This window comes from Sturnira hondurensis, unplaced genomic scaffold (genome assembly GCF_014824575.4).
Source record: "Sturnira hondurensis isolate 20B ecotype Veracruz unplaced genomic scaffold, ASM1482457v3 Scaffold0018728, whole genome shotgun sequence".
NCBI lineage: Eukaryota > Metazoa > Chordata > Mammalia > Chiroptera > Phyllostomidae > Sturnira > Sturnira hondurensis.
Window position 1 is genome coordinate 16,537,465 of NW_028091359.1, and position 27,898 is coordinate 16,565,362.

Sequence of the window (27,898 nt, forward strand, 5' to 3'; positions counted from 1 at the left end):
CTGAGCTCTTGGCCCCCCAGCTGCGGGCCCCCACGCCGACCTGCTTCATTGAGCAAGTAAGAGGAGACCCGGCCCAAGTCAGCCGTGGAGGCCAGCAGGGCCGGGCCAGGGCATGGGGTGGGAGGGGTTGCTTTTTTAACGGGCTGGGAAGTGACTAAGAGCGCTGGGGTCCTCCCCATCTTCTCACTGCAGCTCAAGGGAGACTCAGGAAGTGGGTGAGTGCCTGGAGGCCAGAGAGGACCCTCTCCTCCATGCTCGTCCCTCTTGCTCCTGTCTCAGGTTGTCTAACTTCAATCCTTCTTGCTGTAGCAAGGTTTTTCATTCTGGTGTTTGATGGATTTTGTGTGTGCCTCTGGGTGTTGAGAGGGTGTGCTTAGCCACTCTGTGCTTGAAGAAAATGAGGACTCGGAAGTGCTAGGACTGGAAAACTTGAGCTGAAAGACAGGGAGGCAGATTCCCAACATAGTGGTTTTTTCAGGTAGAGAGGGGAGAGCTCAGATCTGGAGGCTGGTGGTGCCAAGGGTGTGTTTTGACCAATGAATCACTCAGCACCTCAGGGCAGCCTGGGCTGGGGTCTAGATGCCTGGGGTCTTGGCGGAAGGTCTGACTTGTAGGAAGGAGGTGGTGCACCTGGCAGAGAAGCAGACAGGTGGCAGACAGGTGCTGTGACCAGTACCTGATGCTGAGCTCAAGGCAGAATCCCCCAGCAGCCTAGGACCACCTCTGTCCCTGAAGAACCCTGAAGCCAAGAGGCCCAGTGAGCAGACCTGGAACTTGCAGGGAGCTCTCAGACCCTTCAAGCCTAGAATTGGGGTCTGGGAAGTGAAAGCCCCTAGGGAACTGGCTGGAGCAGCAGGAAGCCCCCTCTGACTCCCACGGCTCCTCCCCATCCCCTCCCTGATCAGGTAAGGTTCCGGCATTCCCCGTGGAGTCCCCCAGGCCCTCCCTAAATGTCCAAAGAACATGTTAAATTTAGAAAAGACTCTACCAAGTGGGCGTGATTGCCTCTCCTCTCTGCACCTACAGGTGTGGGGGGATACCCTTGTATGTGCTTTGTGACCAGAGACAGCTGGTCGGAGGGAAAGGACCCGGGTGGAGAGGGCACATTCTCTTGAGAAGTCCTCTCACCTATCCTCCTGCCTCTAGGTTGGTCATTTCCCACACTGCACAGGGCAGTCCCCTCCTCGATTTCCTAAATGTGAGGAGGAAACTCGATCCACTCCCTCAGGGTCATGAAGTCTTTCTTGGAGTCTCAGGTCTCTGGTACTGCAGGGTCTGGCTCTGCTTGCCCTCAGAGCCTTCTCTTTTCCCCACTGAAAAACCCAGTTCCTCTGGGCTGACTGGGGAAGGGAGATGGGGGGACCATTACTCTCCAGGCTAGTCCCCATCACACCTGGCTCAGCCCTTTCACCCCCTCGGTCATTCCCTGACCCCCAGGATGCGGGCAGTAGAAGGTCACGCGGCACGGTTGGAGAGCAGCACCTCCCAGCCTGGCTCCCGTCTCCTGGCCGGCCAGGCTGGGCCTGCGTTGTGCTCGGGATCCTCAGAGGCAGAGGTGCCACTGGGAGAGGCACATGTCCTCCCAGCTCCCGCCCAGCCCCGCCCGCCCTGCCTCTGCCGAGCTCAGCTCCGGGCTCCAGGGCCTGCCGAGGCACGCTGCCCCCCCAGGCCCGGCGCCTCACTCACCTCCCAGGGCCGGGAACCTGTTCTCCCAGGAATGCCAGGGAGTTCTCAGAGGGTTTTATTTCCCAAGGGCTCAGAGAGTCCCAGAATCCTGTTGATTCTGCTCCTGGGAAGGCAAGAGAAAAATTAGGGGGGGTTGGGATCCCTCCCTGTTCCCCATCTTTGTCTCATCCACACACTGACCCCACATGGCCCCCGACTAACAGCTTTCATCATTCATGTGAGAAGGGAGAAAGCCTGATACAGTTAAAGACAAAGGGAAAGCCCACTAGTAACACACGCCTTCTGGGGAGCTGGCATGTATCCCCTCCTTGAGCCCCCATACAGAGTCCCATCTGCCCTCCAAGAAGGCAGTGCAGCACCATTTCCCATGGGCTGTCCATCCTTCCAAGCCAGGAAGTCCTTTTTGATGTCTAACCTCCCTTCTTCCAGCTTGAGTTTCGTGGATCAGAAGAACCCCCACTGCCTGCACAGGGCTCAAGCATATAGCCAGAGACTATTACCAAGTCACAGTGAAATTTCCTGGGAGTCTGTATACAAGAAGGGACAGAAAAAAGACCCCATGCCCAATGACCCTCTATTTCTCCATCTCCATACTCTAATGAGGAGAGGGCTTTGGAAGCCACTTCTGCCTGCCTCCTCTTGTTCCCCCATAATAGAGGGATTCAGGGGACAGAGGTCCTGCAGGTATGCCCTCCTGTCTTTCCTTCGAGGTCACAGCCCACCCTGGGGAAGCCTGAAGGTGGGAGCCCAACAACCCGAGATTGGCTTCTGCAGCAGGAGAGGTTGTCATAGGTCTTCAGAAAGACGTTCCAGCATCTTAGAGTGAGTTTGGCTGGACGGTGTGACCACAGGAGGTGGTTTCCTGAGTAGAGAAGCAACCATTGATCTGGGGTGGGTGTGGCAGGGCTGGCAGCATGCCCAGGAGCAGGGGAATGACAAGGTGACCTCCAGGACAGTGCATCTCAGAAGCATCAGTCAAAGGTCCCTGAGTAATTTTAGTCTTTCCAGTTGATCCATTCCCACCCTTTGTCCCTTCCTCCATCTCTCTGCCCATCCCCAGACTCAATCCCCACCCCACCACTCCATCCCAGTCTCCCTTCACAGCCCGACCCCATCCCCCGTTCCCATCTCCTACCCCAGCCCCACCCTTTTCCTATCTAACTCCCCATGCCCAATTTCACTTCCATCTCCAAACCCCATCCCTCACTTCTCTTTCCACCTTACCCCCTCAGCCCGGCCTCCATCTCCATCCCTAACACCATATTCTCATCCCCCACCATCCATGCCTCCCCAGGATGGATCTTTCCATACTTTGCAGATCCCCCTTGGGGTTCAACACCCGTCACCAGCGCCCACCCCAGGTGCTGGTCTGTCTTCCACCTTCTCCCATTTTTTGGGACAAGCCCAGAGCCAGGCTGCTGGACAAAATGGATGGGATGGGATCATCCCTGGAGGAGCCCTCAGGGATCCTGTCTGGACCTCAGGTCGGATGCCGGACAGACAGTTAGAATGGATTTGGGTACAACAAGACAAGTGAGGTCTGATGTCTCTACACTGCAGGTGGGTGGCAGGTAGGAGGGGACGTGGAGGCAGTGGCACCTTCCTCCGGAGGCTGGGAGTGTAATTGCTCTAATTTGCATGGCCAGTCCCAAGGCAGGGAAGGGAGAGGGACAGAAGCTGAAGCAAGGAGGCCTGCTGGGTTATTTAAGAGTGACTGCCATGGAGAGCATCCCCCGGTCTCTACCCCGCCTCTGGCTCTTGCTTAGTCAGCTCAGATTAATGGGGCTGGGGAGAGAATTAGCTGAATCGGGATCTCTCAGGGAACTTGACGAGAGAACCAGCTCTGAGTCACGGAGAAAAGGGGACCCATGCTCTCACGACTCCTCTGGAAGGGGCAGGGTGTAGGCACCCCTCAAGATCCCCAGAAATGTCACAGAGAGACCACTGGGAGGCCTGACCTAACCCTCCACCTCGGGCTCCTAAGAGCATGCATGGTCTGTCAGCTTCCAGCCCCGCTCTCCTACACTGAAACTCCTGCTTCTGATGAATTGCCACTGTCCCGGGCATCAACACACACACACACACACACACACACACACACACACAGAATGGGGCTTGTCTATGGAAACTGATCACCAGGAGGAGACAGTTGGGCATCCCACCTACACTAGTAAATTCCACAACAACGTCCCAGACGATACCCGCTCATCAGCCTTAGAAGGCATAGGTTATGCGCATGGACACGTGCACACACCCCCACTGTGATCAGAAAGTCTGATTACCAGACTCTGTACTTAGCACAGAAGTGTTCACTGCCCGAGGTGTCCCCAGCACCTCTCTGGGGAACAGGGGAGCCCACATGGGGCCTTGCAGGGCATGTGGCTTTGGGGAGAGGTCTCAGCCTGTTTGGAGCTTTCTATGAGCATGTCCAATCTGCCAGAGGTGGGATGGGCTTTGGAGAAGAACTTCTCTGGGACGACCATGCCAAGCCCAAGAGGCTCAGGGGCGGTCAAGAGAGAAAGGTGGGGTTGGGAGCCCAGGAGCTAGATGGGCTCAACACGCCCAGAACCTGCCACTTTGCATCCTTCTCCTCGCATGGGCACAAAAATGATCAAGTGTGCAGGGCTGGCTTCACCCAACCCAGGTGCCCGGGGGAAGGGCCAGTGTGCAGGTGCTGAGTGGCAGAGAACAGTCCCTTCCACTGGTGGGGCCTCAGTTTCCCCATCTGTCAGGTACAGAGGGGCTTGGGTGGGAGGGCCTTCCAGTGCTTTTCTCATTCCGGTGCTTATCAGTCCAGGCAGTTAACATACTGCATGCCTAACTCGTGCCTAGTACGTGTGCTAACTCGGCTCAGAGGCTGTGGGGGGGAAGGGCCCAGTCAGTACTTGTTTGTTTTGTGCTAGATCTCTATTATTAGTGGTGCTGGCAGAATTAATATCCTTAAAAATAGAAGGCTAATGATGAGCAGTCCTTCTGATAATGATATGTATCGAGTGTGAGAGGTCTGTGGCCCAGGGAATGGCAGGGTCCTGTGCCATCCCATGCCCCCACCGAGGCAGCAGAGAGGGGCGCAGGGGCTGGATGTGAGCGTTCTTGGCCACACCCGTGGGGAGCACCCTGGGAAGGGCAAATGGTTGAAGGGGAAAAGATCTCGGCCTCCACTCCCCTCCTGCAGTCCCCCGGGCCTGGGACCCCAAGGGAGGAGGCAGGAGCCCCAGACGAGACGGTGTTGCTTTATCTTCCTCAGAGCGTTTTGGACATTCTGGTTCTCACTGAGTCCCCAGGTCAGCTAAGCAAGGTATGTAGGGCAAAGATGAGGACCCCATTTTATAAAAGAAGAAACAAGGCGCATTCCTGTGGCTGTCCCACACTGATGGCAGAGATGGGAGAGGATGCTTCTGGAGGTCTTCGGTCAGCAGGACTCCCTGGGAGGGCCACGGGGGTGCAGGGGAGGCTTCTGAGATGATACAAGCCAAGCTAGGGTATAAGGTGAAGCAAGGTTCTGTCAGCCCTTTTGGTCTCACAGTTCAAATCCTCAGCTGCCAATCACCACCACAGCCAATCAGTTCTGTAGCCAGTTTTTTGCCAGCGCAGCCCACAGGAAGTTGAGGGTGGGACCACCGGGCTCAGCCCTGAGTGACTTCATATCGAGGAGGGACTTCTAGACCACAGGACAGCCCAGCTATTGGGCACTCAGAGTCATGGGACTTCCTCCCATTCCCCATCCCATTCCACCACCATGCTTCAGTGGGTGTGGCTCAGGGAAGGTGATGGAATTCTTCCTTTCAAGAAGGATGAAGACAGTATTTCATAATATGTAAAAAATCCCCTTGTTCCTTCAGTCACTCCCAATCTCACCATCCATTCTTTGGTCCTTTTCACAGCTGGGCAAATTAAGGGTTAGAAAAACCCTTCCTCTCTGGAAATCAGTGTGCGGACCTCAGACCTGCATTCCGCACACTACCCGCTGGGAGGATTGAGCAGGGAAGAAGTCCCCACCCCCTGGAGCCCAGCCCTCCAGTCAGGCCCCCAGTAGTTCTAGGACACTTTGGCCACCTGCATGTTCCTTGCCAGGCCTGTACACTCGCCATCAGATTCAGTCATGACTTTAAAAAGCCCTGGGGAAGATGGGAGGTTCGGGGGCATCTTCTCCTTAAGTTGCCCGTCTAAGTGTTTCATGTTCTTGGAATTGAGGAGTTTACTTCCCCCTCCCCTGCTCACCTTGGAGGGCAAGTGCACCTTGCTTCCGGGAGCAAGATCTGAAGCTGGGCTCACAGACACAGAGCTGGACTCCAGAGTAGGCAGGAGCGGGGAAAAGGCAGACTGTGAATGACGCCTAAGAGCAGCAGATCCCTGGGGCTGGGATCGTTTAGGGGGGAGGTCTCTGAGGAGAGGCCTCTAAGGAGTAGGGGGAGAGCCAACCTCTCAGACGAGGCGGCCATAACAGAGGAGAGAAGGGGTCCTGATAAGTGTGTCTCAGAACAGGATGGATGGGAGCTCTGAGGGTTAACATTTCCTGGTTTCCTTGAAACCAAGCATCCTTTCCTTCCCATCTACCAAATAAGCATCCACACGCAGGTCGAGGACTCCCATCGATCTGCCGTGTGTTCACCCTTCTGTCTGTTCATCTATCCATGTGTTCATCCTTCCATCCAGTCGTTCGTCCATCCATCAGTCTGTCCATCCATTGATCTGCCAATTCCACTTATCCATCCTCCCAATTCATTGATTCACCAATCCGTCCATTCATCCAACCACCCATCTGTCATTGTCCATCCACCCAGAGAGGTCAGGCCCCCGTTGGTCTCCCCAGCGGTGCTGGGAAGGGCCTGTGGTCCTGTGGCATTTATGGGGCATGTGACCTGCCTACCTGGCCTGGGGAAGCAGCCCCGCCCCAGCCCTCAGGCAGGGGGCTGGTCCAGGCATGTGGGAGTATTTATACCTCCATGGAGGCTCCTGGGGTGTTGCTGGCCTGATGACTCCCTGAAGCCGTGATGGTGGCCATGGCCCAGAGCCCACTGTGAGTGCTTGGATTCAGCCCCATTTGTCCCGAGGCTGGGTGGCAGGGGCTGGGGACAGGCTGAGAGATGGAAAGCTGCCCGGATGTGGTCAGGGATGGTGGAAAGGAAGGGGTGCTAGGCAAAGAAGAATGGGAAAACAGGGAACTGTTGGAGCCGGGCATCTGCAGCGAGACTGGGACCCACCCTGCAGGAGGGATGAATCCCTTGACGTTTACTAACCTCTGGAGGGTCCCACGAGGAATGGCAGGAAGGATAAAGTGAGAGGACTAAGATTAGAAGGGAGATTAAGGTTGGATATCTGGAAGAACTCCCAAATCAGCCCCGGGCATAGAAGGTAGTACAAGTGACTTTTCAGGATGGACATATAGAGGATGCCCTGGGACTAGCCTACTTCCAGAGGCAGGGGGGTGACTGAAGTGGCCCTGGAAGGGCCCTGGTTAGGGGGATGAGTGTGACTCTGCTGCAGGTGCCAGTGGCTCAGATTTGAGGGAAGCATCACACAGAGACCAAGTTATTCATCTTTTGTTCTTCTTCACTTCACCCTTGTCTATCTGTCTGTCTGTAGCTGCTTCTCAAAGCGCTGTCATCAGATCTCAAGGCAGGGGCAGCTGACCCATTTTCTAAAACCCAGGCAGGGTCAAGAGCCATAGGAGCCAGAATTTTGGCCTCAGAAACCCCAATCTTGGTGAGAGGAGAGGAGCCAGAGACACTCTCCTTCTTGGCACCCTCAGATTCGCAGTATCCTGGGGTGCCCAAGCCTCAGGAGGGGGCCTTCAGGCCCTTCCCTGCCCCCACCCCCAGGTAATTACTGAGCTGCCCCAGGGGACCCCTCCCAGCAGCCAGGCAGGCGGAGCCCCGGGTGGGGCCACAGGCAGCACTGGGCACGGGCCCCACCCCTCGTAAAACATGCTGCCGCAGCCAGCAACAGAAACCATTAAGGCGGAACTGCACTGTCTCCACCTCACTCATAAAGGGCAGGTAGGAGGCACCCCAGGTAGGATGCAGCCCAGGTGGGAGGGAGTGAGGAGAGCCCCATGAGGGTTCTCAGTGTCCCCTGTGACTCAGCTGCTCACAGGGGATACAGGGACAGACCCTTCCAAGGACACCTCCCACCTTGCCCCCGCCACCTGCCACTCCGGCTTCCAGGTGTGAGCAAGAAAGCTGAGGTGTTCCTGAAGCGAGGCCATGTGGCGTAGTGGTTAAGCCCACTGGCTTTGAAGCCTGTTTCTGATCCTGGGGAGCATAATTTACTAGCTGAGTGAACTTGGGCAAGTCTGGGTAACCTCTCTGTGCCTCAGTGTTCTCATCTATAAAATGAGGATGACAATACAGCACCTGCCTTCTGGGGTGTAATAACCTAGCCAGCTGATCCTGGTCCCCCTGAGGATTTCCTCAGGAAGGCCCCTCCTGAAGGCAGAGCGGGGCAAGGGCCCAGCTGACAGCTCTGTGGACTGCAGACGCCTCCCCCTGACCAGCGTCAGCATCTTTACATGCAACTTATTCCAGTGCCTCATTGTACTTATAAGCCAACTGAGTACAGAAAGGGGAAGTAACTTGTCTAAGGTCACACAGCCAACAAACCAGGTGTCCCCCGACCCCCACCCCCAAATGGTCCTTTTGGCCTGAGTCCTGACGTGCTGGGGAAACGGTCTTCTGGAGGTGGGAAGACATGCCAGGTGGAGGGGGCACAGGTCTGGCTGTCTGTGAGACAGGCACAGAGCAGGGGTTCCAGAAGGATCGCTGTTGACCCTGGTGTCATGCTCCGGGGGAATTTCTCACCTGCCACGCTCCTTACTCAAGTTAGAGGGCCATTTCTTTCTTTCCCCTGGCTCCAGGGGAGATGTGCTTCTCCCACCACGCCCCCTGCCCTCCCACTCCCCAGGGGTCATGGAAGAAGTTCCGAGAGCAGAGGGTGGACAGAATACCCAGACACTGAAATGGCAGGCCGCTAAAGTTTTTGCCGAGGTTGTACCCATGCAGTGTGTGTATGGGGATGTGGTTGGGGCTCCTGAGGCCTGAGAATCAGTAGATGTGGTTTTCCGTTTTAACTATGTGGCCCTGGGCTTGCTGCTTCTCGCTGGGCCTCGGTTCTCTTCCCTGAAAAATGGGGGTGATGACCTTACTTGGTGTGCTGATAAAGGTTCACCAACCAGCTCTCCAGAAAAAGGGGGCTCCAATTTATTGTTTGTAGTATTTACTAATATCTGTAGGAAACAACCCCCACCAAGGCTGATTTGGGCTGATTTCACTGAAAAGAGATCTGGAAAGAGACGGACACAGTTGGCTCTCGCAAGCCCAGAGCTGCCACCTCCAGCACACCACTGCCTGCTCCCCTCTGGGGCAAAGGGCAGGTGAAATGAGATGAGAGATACAAAGTGCTTTGTACACGGCAGAGCGCTTTATAGATGTGGAGCTGTGATGATGATCATCCTTGCAGTCAAAGGGACCCCGGGGCACATGGTGAGCCCTGGCCTAGCTCCACCCCAGAAGGCAGAGGGAGGTTGTGGGTTGTGGGTGCCCACACTCAATGTCATGTAGGGTAGCTCCTGGGATCTGAGCAAGGAGGAGAGCTGGCTGGACCTCCTGCGTTCATCTGCTGGGATTTGCAAACCCACGTCCCACCGTGCTTCCTGAAACTGAAGTGGGTAGCATGAAGGTGAGCTGTCAGTAAAGGATTCCTTCTGAATGCAGACGCCATCCCCAGGACACAGGGGCCATCAGAGAACCTCCTGAGGGATCCCAAGCAACCGTCACTCCCTCCTTACTCTAATCCCCGTGAGTTTCTTAAAGATTTATTTGTTTACTTTTAGAGAGGGAAAGGGAGGGAGGAAGAGAGAAAGAGAAACATCAATGTGCAAGAGATACATCAATCAATTGCTTCTCCCACATCCCCAGCTGGGGACCCGGCCCACAACCCAGGCATGTGCCCTGACTGGGAACTGAACCAGAAACCTTTGGATTGGCAGGCCGGTGCTCAGTCCACTGAACCACACCAGCCAGGCCCCCCATGAGTTTTTTCAGCCACTCCATCGCAGGGGGATGGCTGAAATGATCTCTGAGACCAGAGAATCAAGAGGAGGGAAGTTTAGTCCTGACTGGTGTGGCTCAGTAGATTGACCTTGGGCCTGCAAACCAGAGGATCTCGGTTCGATTCCCAGTCAGGGCACATGCCTGGGTTGCAGGCCAGTTCCCAGCAGGGGACGCACAAGAGGCAACCATACATTGATATTTCCCTCCCTCTCTCCTTCCCTTCCCTGATAAAGATAAATAATTTTTTTTAAATCTTTAAAAATATAATTTTTAAAAAGAGGAGGGAAGTTTAGGTTTTGCAAATGGGGTAGGAGGATGTCAGGGAGATGGAGGTCGGGGGGGGGCAGGAAGAGGCATTTCCTCTACTCTGTCTGCCCCCACACCTAGAGCTCATGCTTTAAATTAACTTTGCCCCACTGTTAATTATTAATAATAGCTATCATTTATTGAACACATACTACACATTAAGCTATTTACAAGCAATATTTCATCTAATCCTCCAGAGAGATACATATTATTAGCCCTATTTTACAAATGAGGAAACTGAGGCCTAGGCAAGGAAGTCGAGAAACTTGTCCCCCGAAGTCCCACAGTCACTGGGATTCAAATCCAGCTCTGACTCCAGAGCTCCTCAACTAGCTCATCCAACCTCGGAAGCTCCACCGGCCACTCTGGGTTGGAGTTGGGATCCAAGGCAGCCTCATCCCCTCCCTGCAGTGAGTCCCTCCCTGTGATGGACAGGTCTCCGTATATCCACCAAGCAGAGCCCCTCGGCCCACCCCTGAAGCAGAAGGGTCCTTTGGAATGAGGCTGGTGGAGGACCCCCTCTTTCTGGGACTATGTGATCTTAGGCAAGTCACTTAACCTCTTCTCTCAGCCTTCTTTCCTCATTTGTAAAATAGAGCTCTGGCTGAGGTCACCAAGGGGGTGCTATGGTCCCAGAATCAGGAGTCATTATTATCACACCTTCCCGGAGGAAAACCTGCACAGAGGGACTTCTGTATCCTCCATGCAAAGCAAGAGAGGGACCTCCAAACTCTGCATAGCCTCCCTAGCTCTAATCCTGCCCCAGGGGCTTGGAGGAGGTGGGGTGGTGGTTTGGCCAAGCCAGGGTATGAAAGTCAAGACTGTGAACTGAAGCTTGCAGTTAAGGCCTCTGACATGCAGGAGCTTAGCTAGAGCTACATACAGGCAATGTCCTAGGACAAAGGGACTGACACAGGGATGAGGGTTAGACAGATGCTACAAGGATCCTTCTGGGAAGGCCGGACCCTCAGCAGGAGATGCAGCCCAACCTGGCTCAGAGAGGCCTCCTCAGGGTCCTGTCTCAGAGGAGCAGAGCTGGGGTCTGAGCCCCCAGAGGCTGGGTTGAATGAAGGCCAGGCAGACGGGGCAGAACTGGCAAAGGGCAGCTGCCACCTCGGCATGGAGCCATTAGCCAGTCTCTCCAGGCCTGTCAGGCCTGAAGCAGCGAGGCCATCAGGAAACTGGAGTCTTGGGTCAGAGATGACAACCGCATTGGGCCAATGAAGCAAGATGTGCCACATGTGTCCTTAAGTATTTTCTATGTGTGGGGCACTTTATACACATAATCTCTCTTAATCTTCTTGACAGCCTTTGAGGTGGGTTCCCAGTGCCCATGGATCAGAGGAGCAAGGAAAGATACAGAGAATCACACAGTTTGTTCAGAGTCACCGAGCCAGGAGGTGACACAGCTGGGATTCAGACTCAAGTCAGCGGAAATCCTAATCCCTTGCTCGTAACCACACTTTATTCTGCCTCTGGAGAGGGGGCTGACCACCGCCCCACAGATTACACAGCCTGAGACCCGTGGGAGGAAGAGTCCCCCCACCCCCACCCTTGCCTCTGCAAACTCTGGGTCACAGCCAGGTGTGACAGGCGGGCCCCAGCTGTCCAGGAGCTGTCCAGGGAGTGGGGGCCAGACCAGGCGGTCATGCGGAGCCAGAGATGGGCCGCCCTGCACCTTGGGCCCCATGCCTGCTCCATTTCGGTGTCCAGTTACGGCCAGCTCTGCGCTTCCGCGGTCACGCCACATTTAGCATTGCCGAGTGAGCGGGCGCCTGGACATGGAGAAGGGGCGGTGGAGACTCTTGAAGGGGCGGGAGAGCCTCCCACCAGGCCCTTGCTGGACCCTAGCTGTCAGCCCCCTCCACCACTGATCCCCTGAGGGACTTTGGGCAAATGCCTTGTCGCTGTTAAGCCCCTGTCAAACGAAGGAGATACGTAGTTTACTGAGCAAAGCTGTGCTAACCCCAGGCTGGGCACCATGGAGTCACCAAGGCCACCCCTCCTTCCCAGAGCTCCTAGGAGGGCACAGCCGGGGAAACGTGGGGTTAGCCTGCTCTGCCTGAGTGGGTCTTGGGTAGGAGGCATAACCTCATGCTTTTCTTGTTGCCTGCCCCAACCGCAGCTAATCCCACCCCCACTGTGACCCTCACCAAATGAAGAAACTGTAAGACCAGTGCAGCCTCCAGAGTCAGACAGATTTGGGTTCAAATCCTGACTCCATTAAGGTCTAACTCTACGACCTGGTCAAGTCACATAACCCCCCTGGGCCTCAGTTTCCTCATCTGAAAAGTGGGATTAATAATGTACTTTCCTCTCAGAGGTTCTAATAAAACAATGAGAAAAATACTCCAAATCATTTACACAGTGGCCAGCCTGGATCGGTCACTCAGTAAACGGTAGCCTTTGTCAGAGATCATTTAGGGAAAGAGGAGTGAATTTGAGAGAAACTGCCCTTTGCACATGGTGGAGAAGGAGGAGATCTGAGTATGATAATGATAGTAAGAGCCATATAATAAGAATATTAATAATGACAGCTGGTGTTTACTGAGCACTGCCTACATGCTAGGCGCTGGGCTACGTTGTATGCATGGTTTTATTTGGTACAGCATGCCCGAGGGGGAGGCCCTAGCTCTCTCCCCAGTTTGGGGATAGTGATGCTGAGGCTCAGGGAGCTTTGCTGGTGCAGCCAGCAAGGAAAGGCCAAGGATGTCTTTGAGTTGAGTCCTCAACCGCATAGTTGTGCTGGGCACAGTGTACTCCTACAGTTCTAGAAGGTCTGAACAGAAAGAGCCCTCAGGTAATGTGTAGTCTAGCCTGTCGTTTTTTGAATGCTGAAACTACCGCTCAGAAAGGGCAGTGGCCTGCACAAAGCTTGGGGAACACAGGAGAGAACAGCGCATGCCAGGCACACCGCAGTGGACCGGTGATGGCGTCTTCTGTGCCGTGCCAGGTTTCCAAGGCCACCAGCAGTCAGGTCCCCTCAGGTCCCCAGTTCTACAGTGGTCATGCCAGCCAGGCCAAGGTGCCCGAGGGTGGCACCACAGGCCTGGCCTCTGCTGAGGGCTGGTCCCCTGCAGTATGAGGGTCACTCCCACCCCAGGCCTGGGCCTGGCCCACTTCCTTCCTTCTTCAGCTCCCCTTCCTCTCAGGGCCACCCACTCAGTGGCCCTTCCTCTCAGGGCCACTGCGCAGGGGCTGCTTGCCTCAGTTGCCTAGCCGAGTCCTTTATTGTGGAGACAGGAGAGAGAACAAAGGGGCCTGAGGCAGGGTCTTGCTGGGAACTGCTAGTTCACTGCTCTGTGGCTGCAGAGTCTGGGGCACCTCCCTCCCTAGTGGGCATGGGGGGCTCCTAACCCGTTCATTGTGGTCTCTCCCCAGGAGTCTTCTCTCTGTGTGTATTTTCCTAGTTCTGTCTCTTAGGTTGTTTACCTCCTTACCTCTGCTTCTGATGCTTTTCTGTCTGTCTGTCTGTCTGTCTGTCTTTCTCAAGATGGCTGGTTGGAGTCAGGGTACCAGCCCAGGGATGGGGCGGGAGTGGAGGTGGTGGACTTGGGATTGGTCACTCCTGGATGCTGGTTCTCATTCTCATCACAGCCAGCTTTCTTCGAGGCCAGGACTGGGTGATGGTGTCGCTACTTCCGCCACAGTCTGACGTCACGCTGCCGGGCCCCACCAGACTGGAGGGTGAGCCCCAAGGGGACCTCATGCAGGCCCCAGGCCTTCCAGGCTCTCCTGCCCCACAGAGCGTAAGTACCTGGCACCCAGGCCTGGGCCAAGGCCAGGGCTGCGGGCTGCATGGGAAACAGGTGAACAGTCACCCCGACTCTCCAGGGTCCTCCCTGGGGTCTGTCTTGTCCCTTCCACCAGCAAACAAATGCCCAGTGACTCCAAGATCCAGAAGTACTCAGATATACTTGCACCTTCAGTCTGGGACTTTCCCAGGGCAGGGACATGTGTCCACTACTGGGCACACCCCAATTTAAGAGCAGTGTACACTAATCAGATTGGGGTTTCCAAGGGCAGGCTGGGTCTCCTCCATCAGTTGGAGACTCCCCAGAGCTCAGCCCCAGCCCCTCTCTCCTAGCACAGAGTAGGATCCTTGTCCAGCCTGCGCTCACAGGTCTCTACCTTCTGTCCACCCCAAAGCACGCCGGCTTCAGCTGCTCGTCATTTGTGCCCGATGGCCCTCCGGAGAGGGCACCCTCACTGCCCCCCCACAGCCCCAGCATCGCGTCACCAGGCCCCGAGCAAGTCCAGTGCCCAGCTGGCCCAGGCCCTGGCCCTTTCCGGCTCTCCCCCTCAGACAAGTACTCCAACTTCAGCTTTGAAGACAGTCCAGCAAGCAGCCCCGGGCGCTTCCTCAAGGGAAGCCACGTGCCTTTTCACCCATACAAGCGGCATTTCCAGGAGGACGTCTTCCCTGAGGCTCAGACTGCCCTGGCCCTAGATGGGCACTCCTTCAAGCCCCCAGGGGTACTGGAGGCCTACGAAGAGATCCCCGTGGATGTGGGGGAGGCCGAGGCCTTCCTGCCTGGCTTCTCAGCAGAGGCCTGGTGCAACGGGCTCCCCTACTCCAGCCAGGAGCACAGTGCCCAGGTCATGGTAAGTACCAGTGGTCAGCCGGCATCCCCCACCCCCGTGCTTTGGGCCAGCTCCTAGCAGCCCAGTTGAGTCTGAGATCAAACTTCCAGCCTTCCCTTTCCAGACTTTTCCTCCCAAGTTCAGTGTATATCAGGGAAGCAGCAAGCTCAGAGACTAGAGGTCTCTTGGCTTCATTCTAGACCCCCAGGTCAGCTCGGGAGGAGATGCTGGCCTGGCCCAGTAAGGAATGGACAAGCGAGGTAGGCAGGCCAGGCTAAGGAAGCTGGCAACTTCCCAGTGGCTCCTGAGTCAGGATTCCAGTGTGTGACTTCTGTTTGTTTGAATGTCAAGAATCCCCAGCCAGACCTATACGCCCATATGCAAATGTGAGAAGAAAAACACATTCCAGAGGCCAAGAGAAAGGATGCAGGGAGGAGCCACAGAACACAATATTCCCTTCTGAGCATCTGCAGGCAGAGCTGAAAGAGGGCTCAGGTCTTCTCAAAGGACCTTCCTGTCCCCATTCTTTGCCCAGGTGGGGCCTGGGTACATTCATAAAAATATCTTGACACTTTGGGAGGTCAGCATGTCCTTCTACCACTACATCCACAAGCTGTGTGATCTTTGGCAAGTCACTTAAGCTCTCTGAGCCTCACTCGAAAAGTATGTATAACTGTCTACTTCATAGGCTTGTTGCCTTGGGATGAGGAAAGCCAAAAGGAGCTTTGCTCCCTGCTCCCCAGCTTTGGAGATCCCTGAGGTGGAATGCCCTGAGTGGGCCCAGCCCAGCCCATGCCTGCTAGATGCCCACCAGCCCTCTTCACCTCTTACCTTCAGATAAGCTCCCATGCATCACCCCCCCCCCCCCCGCCAGCCACGCCCAACAAAGGCCTCTTTCCAGGCCTCTTTCCTGTCTCTATCCCTGGGAGACAGAGACAGGTGTGGCCAAAATAGGACCTTGTTCTGGTTCTGGTTCTGAGGGCTCCTCCTCAGGCTATTGAACACGACAGCAGCTCACAGTGAGGGTGCCGTCATATCCGATGCTGCCCCCCACCCAGTGTTCACTCAGTGCCAGCCCCCGGCCACTCTGCCAGGTGATAGCTTTCAAGTGCCCTTTTTAATCCCCATGACAAACCTCTAAGGGCTTTCCACTATCTCCATTTTGCAGATGGGTACACTGAGGCTCTATAGAAGCCAAGTGATTTGTCCCTTAGCCTATAACAGGTGAGGCTGAGACTTGTGCCCATGCCCTTACCACCCGTGTGCCCACCACTGACAGTGGAGAAAAGCTCGAGCCCAGAGCCTCTCAGCTACCTACTTGACTCTCCAGCTGACCTGAGCACCTCACTTCTCCTTCATGGGCTCAGCCCCATCATCTGCCAAATGAGGGGGTTAGACATAGTGCTCTTGGCCCTTCCAGGCCTGAGATTCTATGATTATGGCTATCTTTGCATCAGCAACCCCAGGGCACACCCAGAAAGAGCTCACAGCTGATTTGACCCTCTGGGCCCAGATGCTGGTTCCCAAGTACCTTTATAACCCCTGGAAGGGTAGTCCACCTCCTCCAGGCCTTGTTCACCTTCCAGCCTAACTGTGCCCACCTCTCCCAGCCCCACTCAGGATAGAACTCTGTGCTAGGCCCTGAGGGCTCTGTGTGGGGCTCACAATTCATGGGAAGCCAGAGTCTGTCCAGCACCACTGGCAGCAGCTGCAGGCTCCTTGAGCCAGTTTGAGAGAGTGCCATTGTCTTGTGCAGACCAGGGATGGTGGGGCAGACTCCCCGGAGCAAGGAGCAGAGATTAATGGGGGGACAGAGCAGAGAGAAGATGCACCAGCCCCTTCCAGGGAGCCTGCTAGAGCTTCCTTGGCCTTTGCAAAAGAGGAAGTGTCAGGGCCTCAGGGGGCCCTGGTGGACCAACCCGTCTGGCCAGTTCCTGCGCTCACCTTACCATGGCTCTGCAGTGGGAATTCTGGAACTGTGGCCTTTTCTGTGGTGTTCTCTGTGGACCTGTTCTGAGAGGCTGGGGGCTCTGAACCAGCGAGCAGGCCCTGGGCTCAGCTTGGTGAGTTGGGCCAGGAACTGGCCCCACCCCAGCCTCAGTGAAACCACCGACAAGCCTCCCCAACTTCTCCAGACCTCCCACCCTCAGTCTCACACCTGCAGTGAGGTGGGAAGTAGTGAGCATTGTCAGTTCCAGCCCCAGCTCCACCACTAACTTGCTGAATCCCTTTGGGAAGATTTCTGTCCTTCTCTGTTCTCTGTTCTCCAGGAACAAACTTTGGGGGAGGCAGAGTAAAGGTTGTTTCTTTGGAAAGTTTAAGACGCAACAGAAGAAGGAAGAAAAACGTCTAGCCCAGTCATCTCTGCTTTTTTCCTCCATCAGGGATCAGAAGTCAAGGTCAAGCCTCCAGCTCTGGAGAGTGTTCCTGGCCTGTACTGTTTCCAGTCCCCCTTGCAGCACATGTATTGCCCCTCCCAACCTCCCTTCCACCAGGTGGGTCTGGGGCAAGCGGGCACACTTCCCCAGAGTCTCAGGGTATTATGAGGGTGTGCATGCACCTAGGTGGGCAGGTGAGGGCAGCAGGGCCCCAACCCTTGGCTGCCAACTGGGGTGGGGGACAGTGGTTCATGGGAAGGAAAGCAATTGCCCTTCTGGAGGATTAGGTGGGGCTTTTCTGAGACCTAGGCAGGATCTGAGAGGTCTCAGAAAAGAGAATGGGGCTGAGACGGGGGCAGGGCCCAGATATGAATGAAAAGGGAGGGTGGAGAGAACCAGACACAGTCGAGGGAGAGAGGAAAGGAGTATGTGGGGTGACACACCGGATGGACAGGGCTGGAAACCATGTGCTGCCGTCTGGGACAGCCACTATCTTGCTACGTGTCCTCAAACTTCCTTTTAGCCTGGACAGTGTGGGACCAGGGGTAGGGCTAGGGGAACTTCCCACCTGGAGGATCCTAGTCCCCATCGTCTTTGGCCCTTTCTCCCCTCCCCACCTCGCTGCCCGGCTTCAGCTCCTCCTAGATGTACCAAGTAATTAGCCCACACTGGCACGGGATGGAGGTTTTTAAAAAGAGAAAGAAAGAAAGGAGTCCCAGAGTAGCTAAGCAACTCCCAGGAGTCACTGGGCAAGACAGAGCAAGTGGCTGCCCAGCGCCCAGCTCCATCCACCTGCAGCCTGGCACTGAGACAGGCCCTGCCTGTGGAGCAGGTTCTACTCCCAGCCTTTGGCATTGGCCCTGATCGTGGCCCAGCCAGGGAAACAGGCACGTGGCAGGGGGAGGTAATCAGACAGCTTGCTCTGTGGGAAGAAAGAAAGAGATGGAGGGAAGCAGAGGAGACACATGAGTGGCCATCCCACGAGGGGCCCAGCCGGAACTGCCAGAGCCATCCTGAGGCTCACGGTCTGACCCAGAGTACGGGACGTGTGTCTGAGGCAGCCTGGCCCATCAGGAGCTGAACCACAGCAGGGTGAAGGGGCTACCACAGCCCTGTCCTCACTTAAATGTCCTCACCATGCCCAGCCCTGCTTTGATGCCCTCTACGTTCTGCACCCCATCCTCCGACAAAATGGCCGCACCCAGGGCTTTATGGAGCCTGCAGAGAGGGTGACTCAAGCACTAAGTGCCTCTCGGGTGACCTGGAAAAAGCACATCAGCTTGGAGCAGATGGGGGGGTCAGAGTCTCCCTCCCCCCTCGCCCCCATAAAACACCATCCCTGGCACCACAGCCACTCCCTTTGCTGTAAAACCACCTCCCACCCCCACCTGCCCACCACCATGACTGACCCGTTCAAAGAGCCACTGAAACTCATAAAAGGTGGCAGTGCCCAGCAAACGCCCAGACTGGACATCCCACTTCCTGCCGGGATGCTCCAGGAGAAGCAAGGGAGGCCTAGAGTGCCTGCCCAGGAGGGTTCGGAAGCCAGGACTACCCTTCGCACTTCTGGACCGGCCAGGCTGCTCTCCCAACACCACGGCAACCAGAGTACCTAGAGGGTCTGAGAGGGAAGAGCTGCAGGGAAGGAGCTTTGAGACCTCTGAGAGCCTGGATCCTAGAATGTGGCCCTCCTCACAGGCACTCAGAGGTCCACGCCCCTGGCCAGCCCCCTCAGATAGCTCTGCCACTAGGACCCACGACCCTGAGTAGTGGAGTCTAGGACTGGGGAGAGAAGAATCTAGCCTCAGCTCTCTCTCTGGGGGAAGGGGACCCTTCCTTGGGAAGGCTGGTTACCATGGCAACCACTCTGCCCCCTTTGACCTCAACAGTACTCACCAGGTGGCGGCAGCTACCCTGTTCCCTACCTGGGCTCCCCCCACTATCCGTACCAGCGGATTGCACCCCAGGCCAGCACCGATGGGCACCAGCCTCTCTTCCCCAAACCTATCTACTCCTACAGGTATGTCTCCCAACACTACTGGGTGGAACAAAGAGGGGTGAGAGGACCCCTGGGTAAACTGAGGCATGGTACAATGGTAATGGGGGTTATAGTCAGCGGGCTTCCAGAGCATGTTGGAGAAGGGGTTTTTTTCTTGGGGACAGGGGGACAGACTAGATCACCTCAGACCTCTCTCCTGACCCTGGGAGCCATGTCTGGCTCAGCTTAGCAGACCTGGTGCCCTGCGGTGAGCCTGCTAACTTCTAGCCTCCTGGGCCCCAGGGCCTGAGACTGAGAGTTGAGGAGGGATGCTTGCCCCATTTCCCCCCATCCCTCCCCAGACACAGAGAGAAGCCCCACCCCAAAGCTCTACTGAAAATAAGTGAGGAATGACGACTGCGGGTGTGACTCAATTATCCAGCATCTGCCAGATGGGGTGCACATGCTGCGGCGCCGGGGTTATAAGCACCAGGCCAGCAGCACCCAGCCTCTCTGGGAGACCTTCCACCTGAACCTTCTTTCATTCCAACAACAGTGTCATTCGACTTCCCGGGTGCCAGGCCCCACATGGGGTCGGGTCATTAGCCAGTGTGAGCTGGGGGTAGGAGAAGGAATTTAAACATCATCCAGGAACACAGAGGAGGGGTCTGTGGGAAGCACAATGATGCGTGGAAAGAAGCACACACAGCCCTTGGGGTCCGGCAGAGCCACGTTCAAGTTCAGGCTCTGGGATTTACTAGCTGTGAAACCTTGAGCAAAGTATTTCATATCTCTGAGCCTGTTTATTTATTTTTTAAAGCAATATTCAGGCCTTTAGAAGGATTAAGTGTGGGAATGTACCTGGCACATTGGAGAGGCTCGAGAAACCTTAATTCCCTCCCTTACTATGTAACATTTATGCAGTTGGCTGAGGGATGGCTGGTAATGACAGCTTCCATTTAATGAGTGCTTCTATGTGCTAGGCATCATCCTTAATCCTCACAATTCTGAGGTAGCTATTACATTCTTCATGTCAAAGCTGAGGAAACCGAGGCTCAGAGAGGTTTAGGCACTTGCCCAAGGTCACACAGCTAGTGAGTGGCTAAGCCAGGACTGCAACCCAGGTCTCTCAGATTCCACGGAATCCACATACACCTGTAATTCCCGGCTTCAGTGGACACTTTTTCATCCCTTCTCCTTTCGACCTCAGACAGCCTCTCACCCACTAATTCTGCAGAAGGCTATTGGTCCTCAACTACTCCAGCCAAGGCAGGGCAGGGCAGGGGGCTGGGGGAGTCTCTGGGCCTAGTCAGAGGTTAAAACTCTCAGGGTTTTCTCTGCCTTCAGCATCCTCATCTTCATGGCGCTTAAGAACAGTAAAACCGGGAGCCTTCCAGTCAGTGAGATCTACAATTTTATGACGGAGCACTTTCCTTACTTCAAGGTGAGCCCAAGGTCCACTCCCGCTCCCCCACGCCCAGATTCTGGGCGAGTCAGGCCTCTCTGGGCCAGAGGATCCAGTCGGGAGGTGGGAGAAGAGTTAGAATGAAAGCCAGCAGAGGGTTTGCTTCCTCTGCCAGCCCCCACATGCTTCCCCTTGTCTCCACTTCAGAAGGACAGAGTTCCACTTGAGGAAGAGAGCGAGCTCAAGCCATCCGCCCAAGGTCACAAAGCAGGCTGGAGTCAGACCCTATGCTGGTGGGAGGTGGACGCGCCAGTCCTGTTGGGCTTCAAGGAGCATCCACCTGCACCAAGTGGGGAGAGAGAACTGGGGAAGAAATGAGAGACTGTCCCCACCCTTGCCCCCGGGATGCTGTAGGGCTGGAGGAATTGGGATAGGAGCTGGCCAGCCAAGGCGCCATGGATGCTGGGACTGCAGAACCCATTGCCTTCCAGGGAGAGATTAGGATCTGCCTCTGTGGGCGGCAGGCTCAGCTGCAGTTCTGCCAAAAAGCGGGGTGTGGGCTTCATGGTCTCCGAGAATCCCAGGGAACTGGCTGGTTCACCTAACCTTCCCATGTACGGGATCGAGTTCCCATTATCCACAGAAGGGGCTTACGGGAGCTCTCCCAGACTCCCTCCCTAGAGGCAGGGCAGATGCCCTTCTCTCCTGATGGGCAAACACATCAGAGAGATTGATCCATCTGTTCAAAGTCACTCAGCAGGTGGGACCAGTCGCTGGCAGCAGCTGCTTGGCTTTCCCTTCCAACCCCAGACCCTGGAGTTCAGATCACCCCTCCTGGGGGGGGGGGAGGGAGCTGGGGCCCCGGCGATCCCCAGCTCCACTTGCCAGTGAGGGATCCCGGTTCCACATCTCTGCGGCTGTCCGGCCAGGGGATCACTGGAGGCTAGATATTCAAACAAGTTTGTACTTGCTGAGCTGCCATCAGAGGAGGAGTGGGCAAGATGGCCAGAATGGTCCTGCCAGGAATGGGAAATTAGGGTCATCTGCCAAAGGTTCTGGAAGGAAGAGGAGGAGGGAGGAGCGTAGTCTTTGGGACCCGAGAAGCGTGAACGCAGGTCCCCAGGGCTGCCCCTGTACCCCAGCAGGTCAGGAGCCAAGCTCGCCCAAACCCCTAAAGCCTTTGGAGGGTCCTCTAGGACCTTAAGGGGCCAGGCCCAAGAGAGGGAAGTGCGGGCCCTGCCCCACGGCTCTCAGCCTTTCCTCCCTGCCAACTCCCAACCTGGCCCAGCCCCTCCCTGCATCTCATCTGCCTGGCTTAATTATTTTTCCTGGGAGCTGTGTAATCCCTGTTTTATAGGGCTGGAGAGCAAAGAGGTCTGGCAGCTTTTTTTTTTTTTTTGGTTCTAGTTGTTGCTCTTAGCAGTTGCATCACTCCCTCACTCCAGAGTTTACGTTTGACTTCAGAGAGAAAGCATCTTTGAGGATGGCTTCACCCAGATGGGGAAGCCAGCCCCGTGGGGTGACCTGGGCAGGGCCCTTAACTATGGGACACAGTTGAAGTCTGGGCTCTGTCACTGCCTCCTTGTGTGATCAAGGGCTGGGCCCTTTCTTTTCCAAACCTCAGTTTCCCAATCTGTACAATGGTCCAGTTGAACCAGATGGCACATAGCTTCCTTCTCTCTCTGACACTTCCCCTCTGACCCACCTAAGGAATGAGTGCAAAGATCCCCTGACCCCTTCTCTCTCTCACTCCCCATTTGAAGATCCTTCTTCTGGGCAAAGACAGAGTGGACCCTGGGGTGGGCAGCACTCATGCCGAGGTAGCTGAGGTGGGTGTCCTGCAGCCCCATGAGTCAGGGCTGTAGGACTGGGGACATGTCCAGCCACTGGACATAATTGCTAGTGCTGACCGTCCTTCTTCCAAACAGGAAGTGGCTGGGGTGGGAGCTGCCCTGGCATCCACATTCAGATTTACGGGGCTATAAAGGGTCCAGTGCCCATTAACTCTGCCCATCGGGTGATACAGCCTTGACTCCTAGTAGGGACTGTCATGGGAGTTGAAGGTGGCTGGCTGGTCTCCCCAGCTGGCTGGCTGGTCTGGTGGCTCGAGAATTCTTCCTTGTGACCCTGGGAGCCTTGAGGGTCATCTCAACCAGCCCCTTGCCCCCAGGCCAGCTGCCCTTAAGAAAGTTTCTGGTAGCTCCTGCCAGCAACTTGCAGTGACTCGGGCATCAGGGCCCAGTTCTGCTGGGCATGATTCAGCCGGGCTGCTCCCTGGGGCAAGTGAGCTGGGGAGGTGGGAGTGGCCGGCCCTCATTAAGCAGAAACTGTGAGCTGAAAGGGAGAGAGGCCAAGGGGAGCGGGTGAAGGGCCCCCACCCCGAAGCAGGAACTCTCTCCACAGTCACCCCACTGGGTCTGGGACTGTCACAGAGCCCAAAACAGAGCTGGAGGGGGAAGGACTGCTGGCACCCCCACCACCGCCTCTCACCCAACTGAGTCAGCCTAATGGTTTTTACAACCCTCCCCAGGCACAATTACCGCACTGGTGGCAGGACCAGGCCTCCTAATGGGTGTTTATTTTGTGGGCACGAGCACCCCCAGCCTGAGGGCTGGCCTCCCCACCGGGGCACACCCCTGGGGCATGATCCGGTGAATGAACACTCCCACCCCCGTATGCATACAATCGTGGATACCCACACACCCCAGAGAGACTTTCTCACACACACACACACACACACACACACACACACACGTACCTTCAGGAACACACATCGTCACACTCAGGAATTCACAGACTCATACCCTGGAGACAAGCTCACACCAGGGAGAAGCACTTAGGGATATGTGCCTGCTCATACACAGCCTCTCTGTCTCTCTCACACTCACTCACACACACATTATACAGATAAACACACCTAAACTCAGATAAACATACCAGTTTATGTGCAACAGTGCACAAAGCCAAACACCAACCTCACCCACCTTTCTCTTCTGCCACATTTGTCCCAGTGGGAGTGTGACCGACCCAAGAGAACATTCCATAGCTTTGCCCTCAGTCCCTCTCCAAAGTTGGCACCAGAGACCTCAGAGCAGGGAGTTCTTTTTCCACAAAGGGCTCAAGCACAGGCTCCAAGACCCATGGGGAGCCTGATTCCAGGGGCGGGAGAAGCCAAGGCCTCTGTAGCACTCACCAGCCCTTTCCTTATGAGCCACCTCGGCCACCCTCACAGTCGGCCAGGGATGGGGTAGGAGGAAGGCAGTTATTTTAGGTGAAAATAACTTGTGGTCAAGGTCCCTGCCACCCCTCCCCCACCCCTGAAGGGCCGGAGCCTGGGCCGGGTGCTGAGGCAGATGAGCCCCAGTGCGGGGTGGGTGGTAGTTCTGTGCACTGAGTGGAGTTTTCCTGGAGCCCAGACCCAGAGCCGGCTCTGGCTGTCTGACCCTGGCCCAATTTCTTGTCTTCCTCTGCTCCGGCAGACGGCTCCCGATGGCTGGAAGAATTCTGTCCGCCACAACCTATCTCTCAACAAGTGCTTCGAGAAGGTGGAGAACAAATCAGGGAGCTCCTCTCGCAAGGGCTGCCTGTGGGCCCTCAACCCGGCCAAGATCGACAAGATGCAGGAGGAGCTGCAGAAGTGGAAGAGGAAAGACCCCATCGCTGTGCGCAAGAGCATGGCCAAGCCAGGTGAGGCTGTCGGGCTGCGTGAGGCAAGGCCCAGGGTCCCCACGCACCAAGGAGAGAGAGAGGAAAACTGGAAAAGGAGGGTCAGCGAGGAGGGAAGGGACCTGAGTGTAGTTCTAAGGCTGGGGAGGGTTTGTGGGGAAAGTGAAGTCTCATGATGTCCCTCTCTCTTGGGCTTTTTCAGAAGAGCTGGACAGCCTCATTGGAGACAAGAGGGAGAAGCTGGGTACCCCACTGCTGGGCTGCCCACCCCCTGGGCTGGCAGGGTCAGGCCCTGTCCAGCCTCTGGCACCTCCAGTTGGGCTCTCCCAGCCACTGCACTCAATCCACCCAGCTCCAGGTCCCATTCCTGGCAAGAACCCCCTGCAGGACCTACTTGGGGGGCATGCGCCCTCCTGCTATGGGCAAACATACTCACACCTCTCACCAGGCCTGGCCCCTCCTGGACCGCCCCAGCCATTGTTCCCACAGCCAGACGGGCACCTAGAGCTGCGGGCCCAGCCAGGCACCCCTCAGGACTCGCCTCTGCCTGCCCACACCCCGCCCAGTCACAGCACCAAGCTGCTGGCTGAGCCTTCCCCAGCCAGGACCATCCATGACACCCTGCTGCCAGACGGAGACCTTGGCACTGACCTGGATGCCATCAATCCCTCTCTCACCGACTTTGACTTCCAGGGTGAGCTGGGGGTGGGAACGGGGAGGTGGGACAAAACTGGAGATGTACACCTGGTGGCGTGGCCCATCCCCACCGAGTCTCCAGGCTGCAGCCTGCTGGCTACCAGGATTCCAGTGGACCGAAGCACAGAAGGCCCGAGCAGGCAGAGGTGTCAAGGCAAAGAGGAATGCCCTTGCCCTCCTCCTAGTGCCCCTGAACATGTTCCCACTGACCCCATCATCAACCACTCTCAGGTCTGGATAAGCTGGAAGGACCATACTTGGTGATGAGCAACCGATAGTCCTAACATTCCCAGAAGCAATTGTGTCTTCTGAGTTAACCTTTTCACACAGAAAAAGGATAGAGATCTTCCCCCTCCAGGACCTGTCTGCTTCTGAGGAAGAATGTGAGGCCTCAAAACAGGCAGGTCCTGGAGACATTTGGGGGTAGGAGTCTGGGGAGAGGTTCTACCCACTCCGCTCCACCTTGTCTGCTCCAACTCTGTATGTGGCCAGGCCCACCCATTTCCACCTGAACTCGTGTCCCCCGGGCCCTAGTTCTGGCCACAGGAGGTTCGGAGGACAGCTGAACCAGGCCTTCAGCACCCTGCGTACACGGAGATGAAAACATCCACAAGCAGGTGGAGGCAGCTGACCTGCGAGAGCTCCCGGTCTGACAGGGAGTTAGATCCTCAGCCCTGTCCAGAAGTGGGAAGTAGGGCTCAACAGCCTCAGAGGAAGCTACAAGCATGAACACTTACTTGACCTCCATTATCACACAGCATGCTAGTCGCTTTACATACACTCCCTTGGGGTTTGTGGGGTAGGAGGAACAATTAAACACATTTCGCAGAAGCACAGAGGTTAAGTAACTTGCTCGGGGTCACTTAGCTAGAAAGAGGAAGACTTAGGATTGGAACCCAGGCAGCAAATTTCAGTATATAGTCCAGCCTCCTTCCACCAGACCCTGCAACCCCGACACCCAGGGCCATCGCCAGGTCCCGGCTACCATCATGCAGGTCACTCGACGTAAAGAGGGGCATTAGGCAGCCGCTCTATTTTCTCGTTGGAGTAAGGTGTGCTTGTTGGCTCTGCTGCTGGTCCTTACCCTGCAGCAGAGGAGGCCCAGGAAGCCAAGTGCAGCCACCTCATCGGGCCCAGAAGTGCATCGTGGGAAGATCTGTGGTCTGGGCTGCAGATCTACTTTTCCTGGGAGCCTGGGTAGCAGCCAGGGAAAAGAATTCCTGGGGCCCCTCCACCAGGTGACCCTGGAGTGCACAGCAGCTGCACCAGCCCTTTCAATCAGCAGCTTTCAAATCCCCACCCCACTGTCCCCAACCCAGAAAGAGCCCCAGAGGCCGTCTGGGCTGTGGCTTTTAGGCCATATACAGGAGGAGGAACCAGAGAGGTTGGACAACTGCCTGGGGTCACACTGCTAGTGCCAGGGTCTGTTTCCCAGCAGATGTCACCCGAATCCCACTCTGTGTAGCGTGTGACAGTCATGGGGTGGAGGTCAGACAGGGCCCCTCAGGTGCCTCCCAATGATGCCTGTTCTCTCCCCCAACTAGGAAACCTGTGGGAACAGCTGAAGGATGACAGCTTGGCCCTCGACCCCTTGGTACTGGTGACCTCATCCCCGACATCATCTGCAATGCCACCACCTCCACCACCATCCCACTGCTTCCCCCCTGGGCCCTGTCTGGGAGAAACAGGCAGTGGGGCAGGTGACTTGGCATCACCAGGCAGCGGGGGCCCGGGAGCACTGGGTGACCTGCACCTCACCACCCTCTACTCAGCCTTCATGGAGCTGGAGCCCACGCCCCCCACGGCCCCTGCTGGCCCCTCCGTGTACCTCAGTCCCAGCTCTAAGCCCATGGCCCTAGCGTGAGCCACGCCCAGCAACAGCTCCAGCCTTTTCCTGGCCTGGAAGTCCTAGCTGACCGCCCACATCGGGCTCACCTTAAAGGTCAAAGAAGGAAAACTCCCAGTCCCCTATGCCTGTAAGCCAATTGTTTGTTAGCTGGCACCTGAGAGTGAAGACGACACCACCCAGGATGCTGCCCCTCACACATTTCTGCCACCTGGGGGCCAGTCCCTCAGGCAGAGCCCCTGGAGAGCAGTGTCTGGGCGTGAAGAACACACTCTTCTCCACATGCAAGGCTCCACGCAGGTGTGCACAGGCATGAGCACACACTTTTCTGACATACACCCCCACATACCTATGTCCAGAGGAATCAGAACTACATCACAGAGCCTGACTTCATTTCTGGGGCAGCTGAAAGCTGAGGGCTTCAGTTACCAAAAGCTCAGAGTCCCCATGCCAGGTCCAAGACCCCTCTGAACACTATTTGACCTCTGCATTCCCTTCAGGCCTGGCCCCCTGCAGGCACGATCCTTCCCAGAAGTCCCTGTATTTATTCTCCCGCCTAGATCCCAACAGCCCACAAAGGAGGCAATATGGAGCCTCTCCTCAAGCTGCCTGGAGACTCCCCAGGGGGCTGCTGTGCAACAGCCCTGCCCCTGCCAGGCCCTGCCCAACCTCAGCCGATGCTCTGTCCAGCCCCAGGGTGACCCACAGGAGGGGCCACGTCCACCCCAGGACCAAACTGAGCCCAATTCCGACACGAAGTGTTTGGAAAAGCCCCTGCCCTTGGAAACTTGAAAGTGTCCTTTTCTCCCAGCCCTGGGTGTAGGAAGGGTCCCTCCATGTCACTACAGTCTCACTCCTTCTCTATAAGAAGTTCAAGTAGTTTAGGCCCCAGCTTATTAATTACTTCTAACTGTCTGAGGCAGCCTGGGCATGCAGGGAAGGCAAGCCTGGCACAGGCTGGCCGGGGGAGCACCCACGTGGGTTGCAGCCCAGTGACCTGCTGTGCCCCACCTGAAAGCCCAACCCCCACCAAGTGGGGGCCTCAGCCTACCCTGGGCCGGGGGACAGCCAGAACCCCTCAGATGAGGCACAGCAGATCCCTCAGTGGCCCGCCATTGTCCCCTGTCCTGGAACAATAAAGCAAGTGTCTTTTGATCTCAGCTACTGAGCCTTCCTTTCTAGACCTCTCCTCCCTGGGGGGAAAGGTCAGGCCACACTGGTTATAGATATCCTGGGCCTGTGGCTTCATTCCACCGTCACCCAGGACTGGGAAGCATCTGGGAGGACTTCCGGACCAGCCCG

At 56.2% G+C, this 27,898-nt stretch overlaps 1 protein-coding gene across 2 annotated transcripts; it reads left to right on the top strand.

Annotated features, from left to right (window-relative positions):
- On the top strand, positions 1-27,789 carry FOXN1 (forkhead box N1). Of its 2 annotated transcripts, XM_037070244.1 has the most exons (9): positions 1-56; positions 13,656-13,792; positions 14,193-14,648; positions 17,012-17,122; positions 18,895-19,025; positions 20,331-20,427; positions 23,868-24,075; positions 24,257-24,748; positions 26,295-27,789. In XM_037070244.1, exons 2-9 carry the CDS (start codon positions 13,670-13,672, stop codon positions 26,612-26,614), a joined length of 1,938 nt encoding a protein of 645 aa, XP_036926139.1. In that variant the 5' UTR covers positions 1-56; positions 13,656-13,669; the 3' UTR covers positions 26,615-27,789. The 2 variants fall into 2 exon arrangements, with proteins under 2 accessions (XP_036926139.1, XP_036926140.1); XM_037070245.1 differs by lacking the exon at positions 1-56 and having other exon boundaries at positions 13,641-13,792.
- The last annotated feature ends 109 nt before the right edge of the window (positions 27,790-27,898 follow it).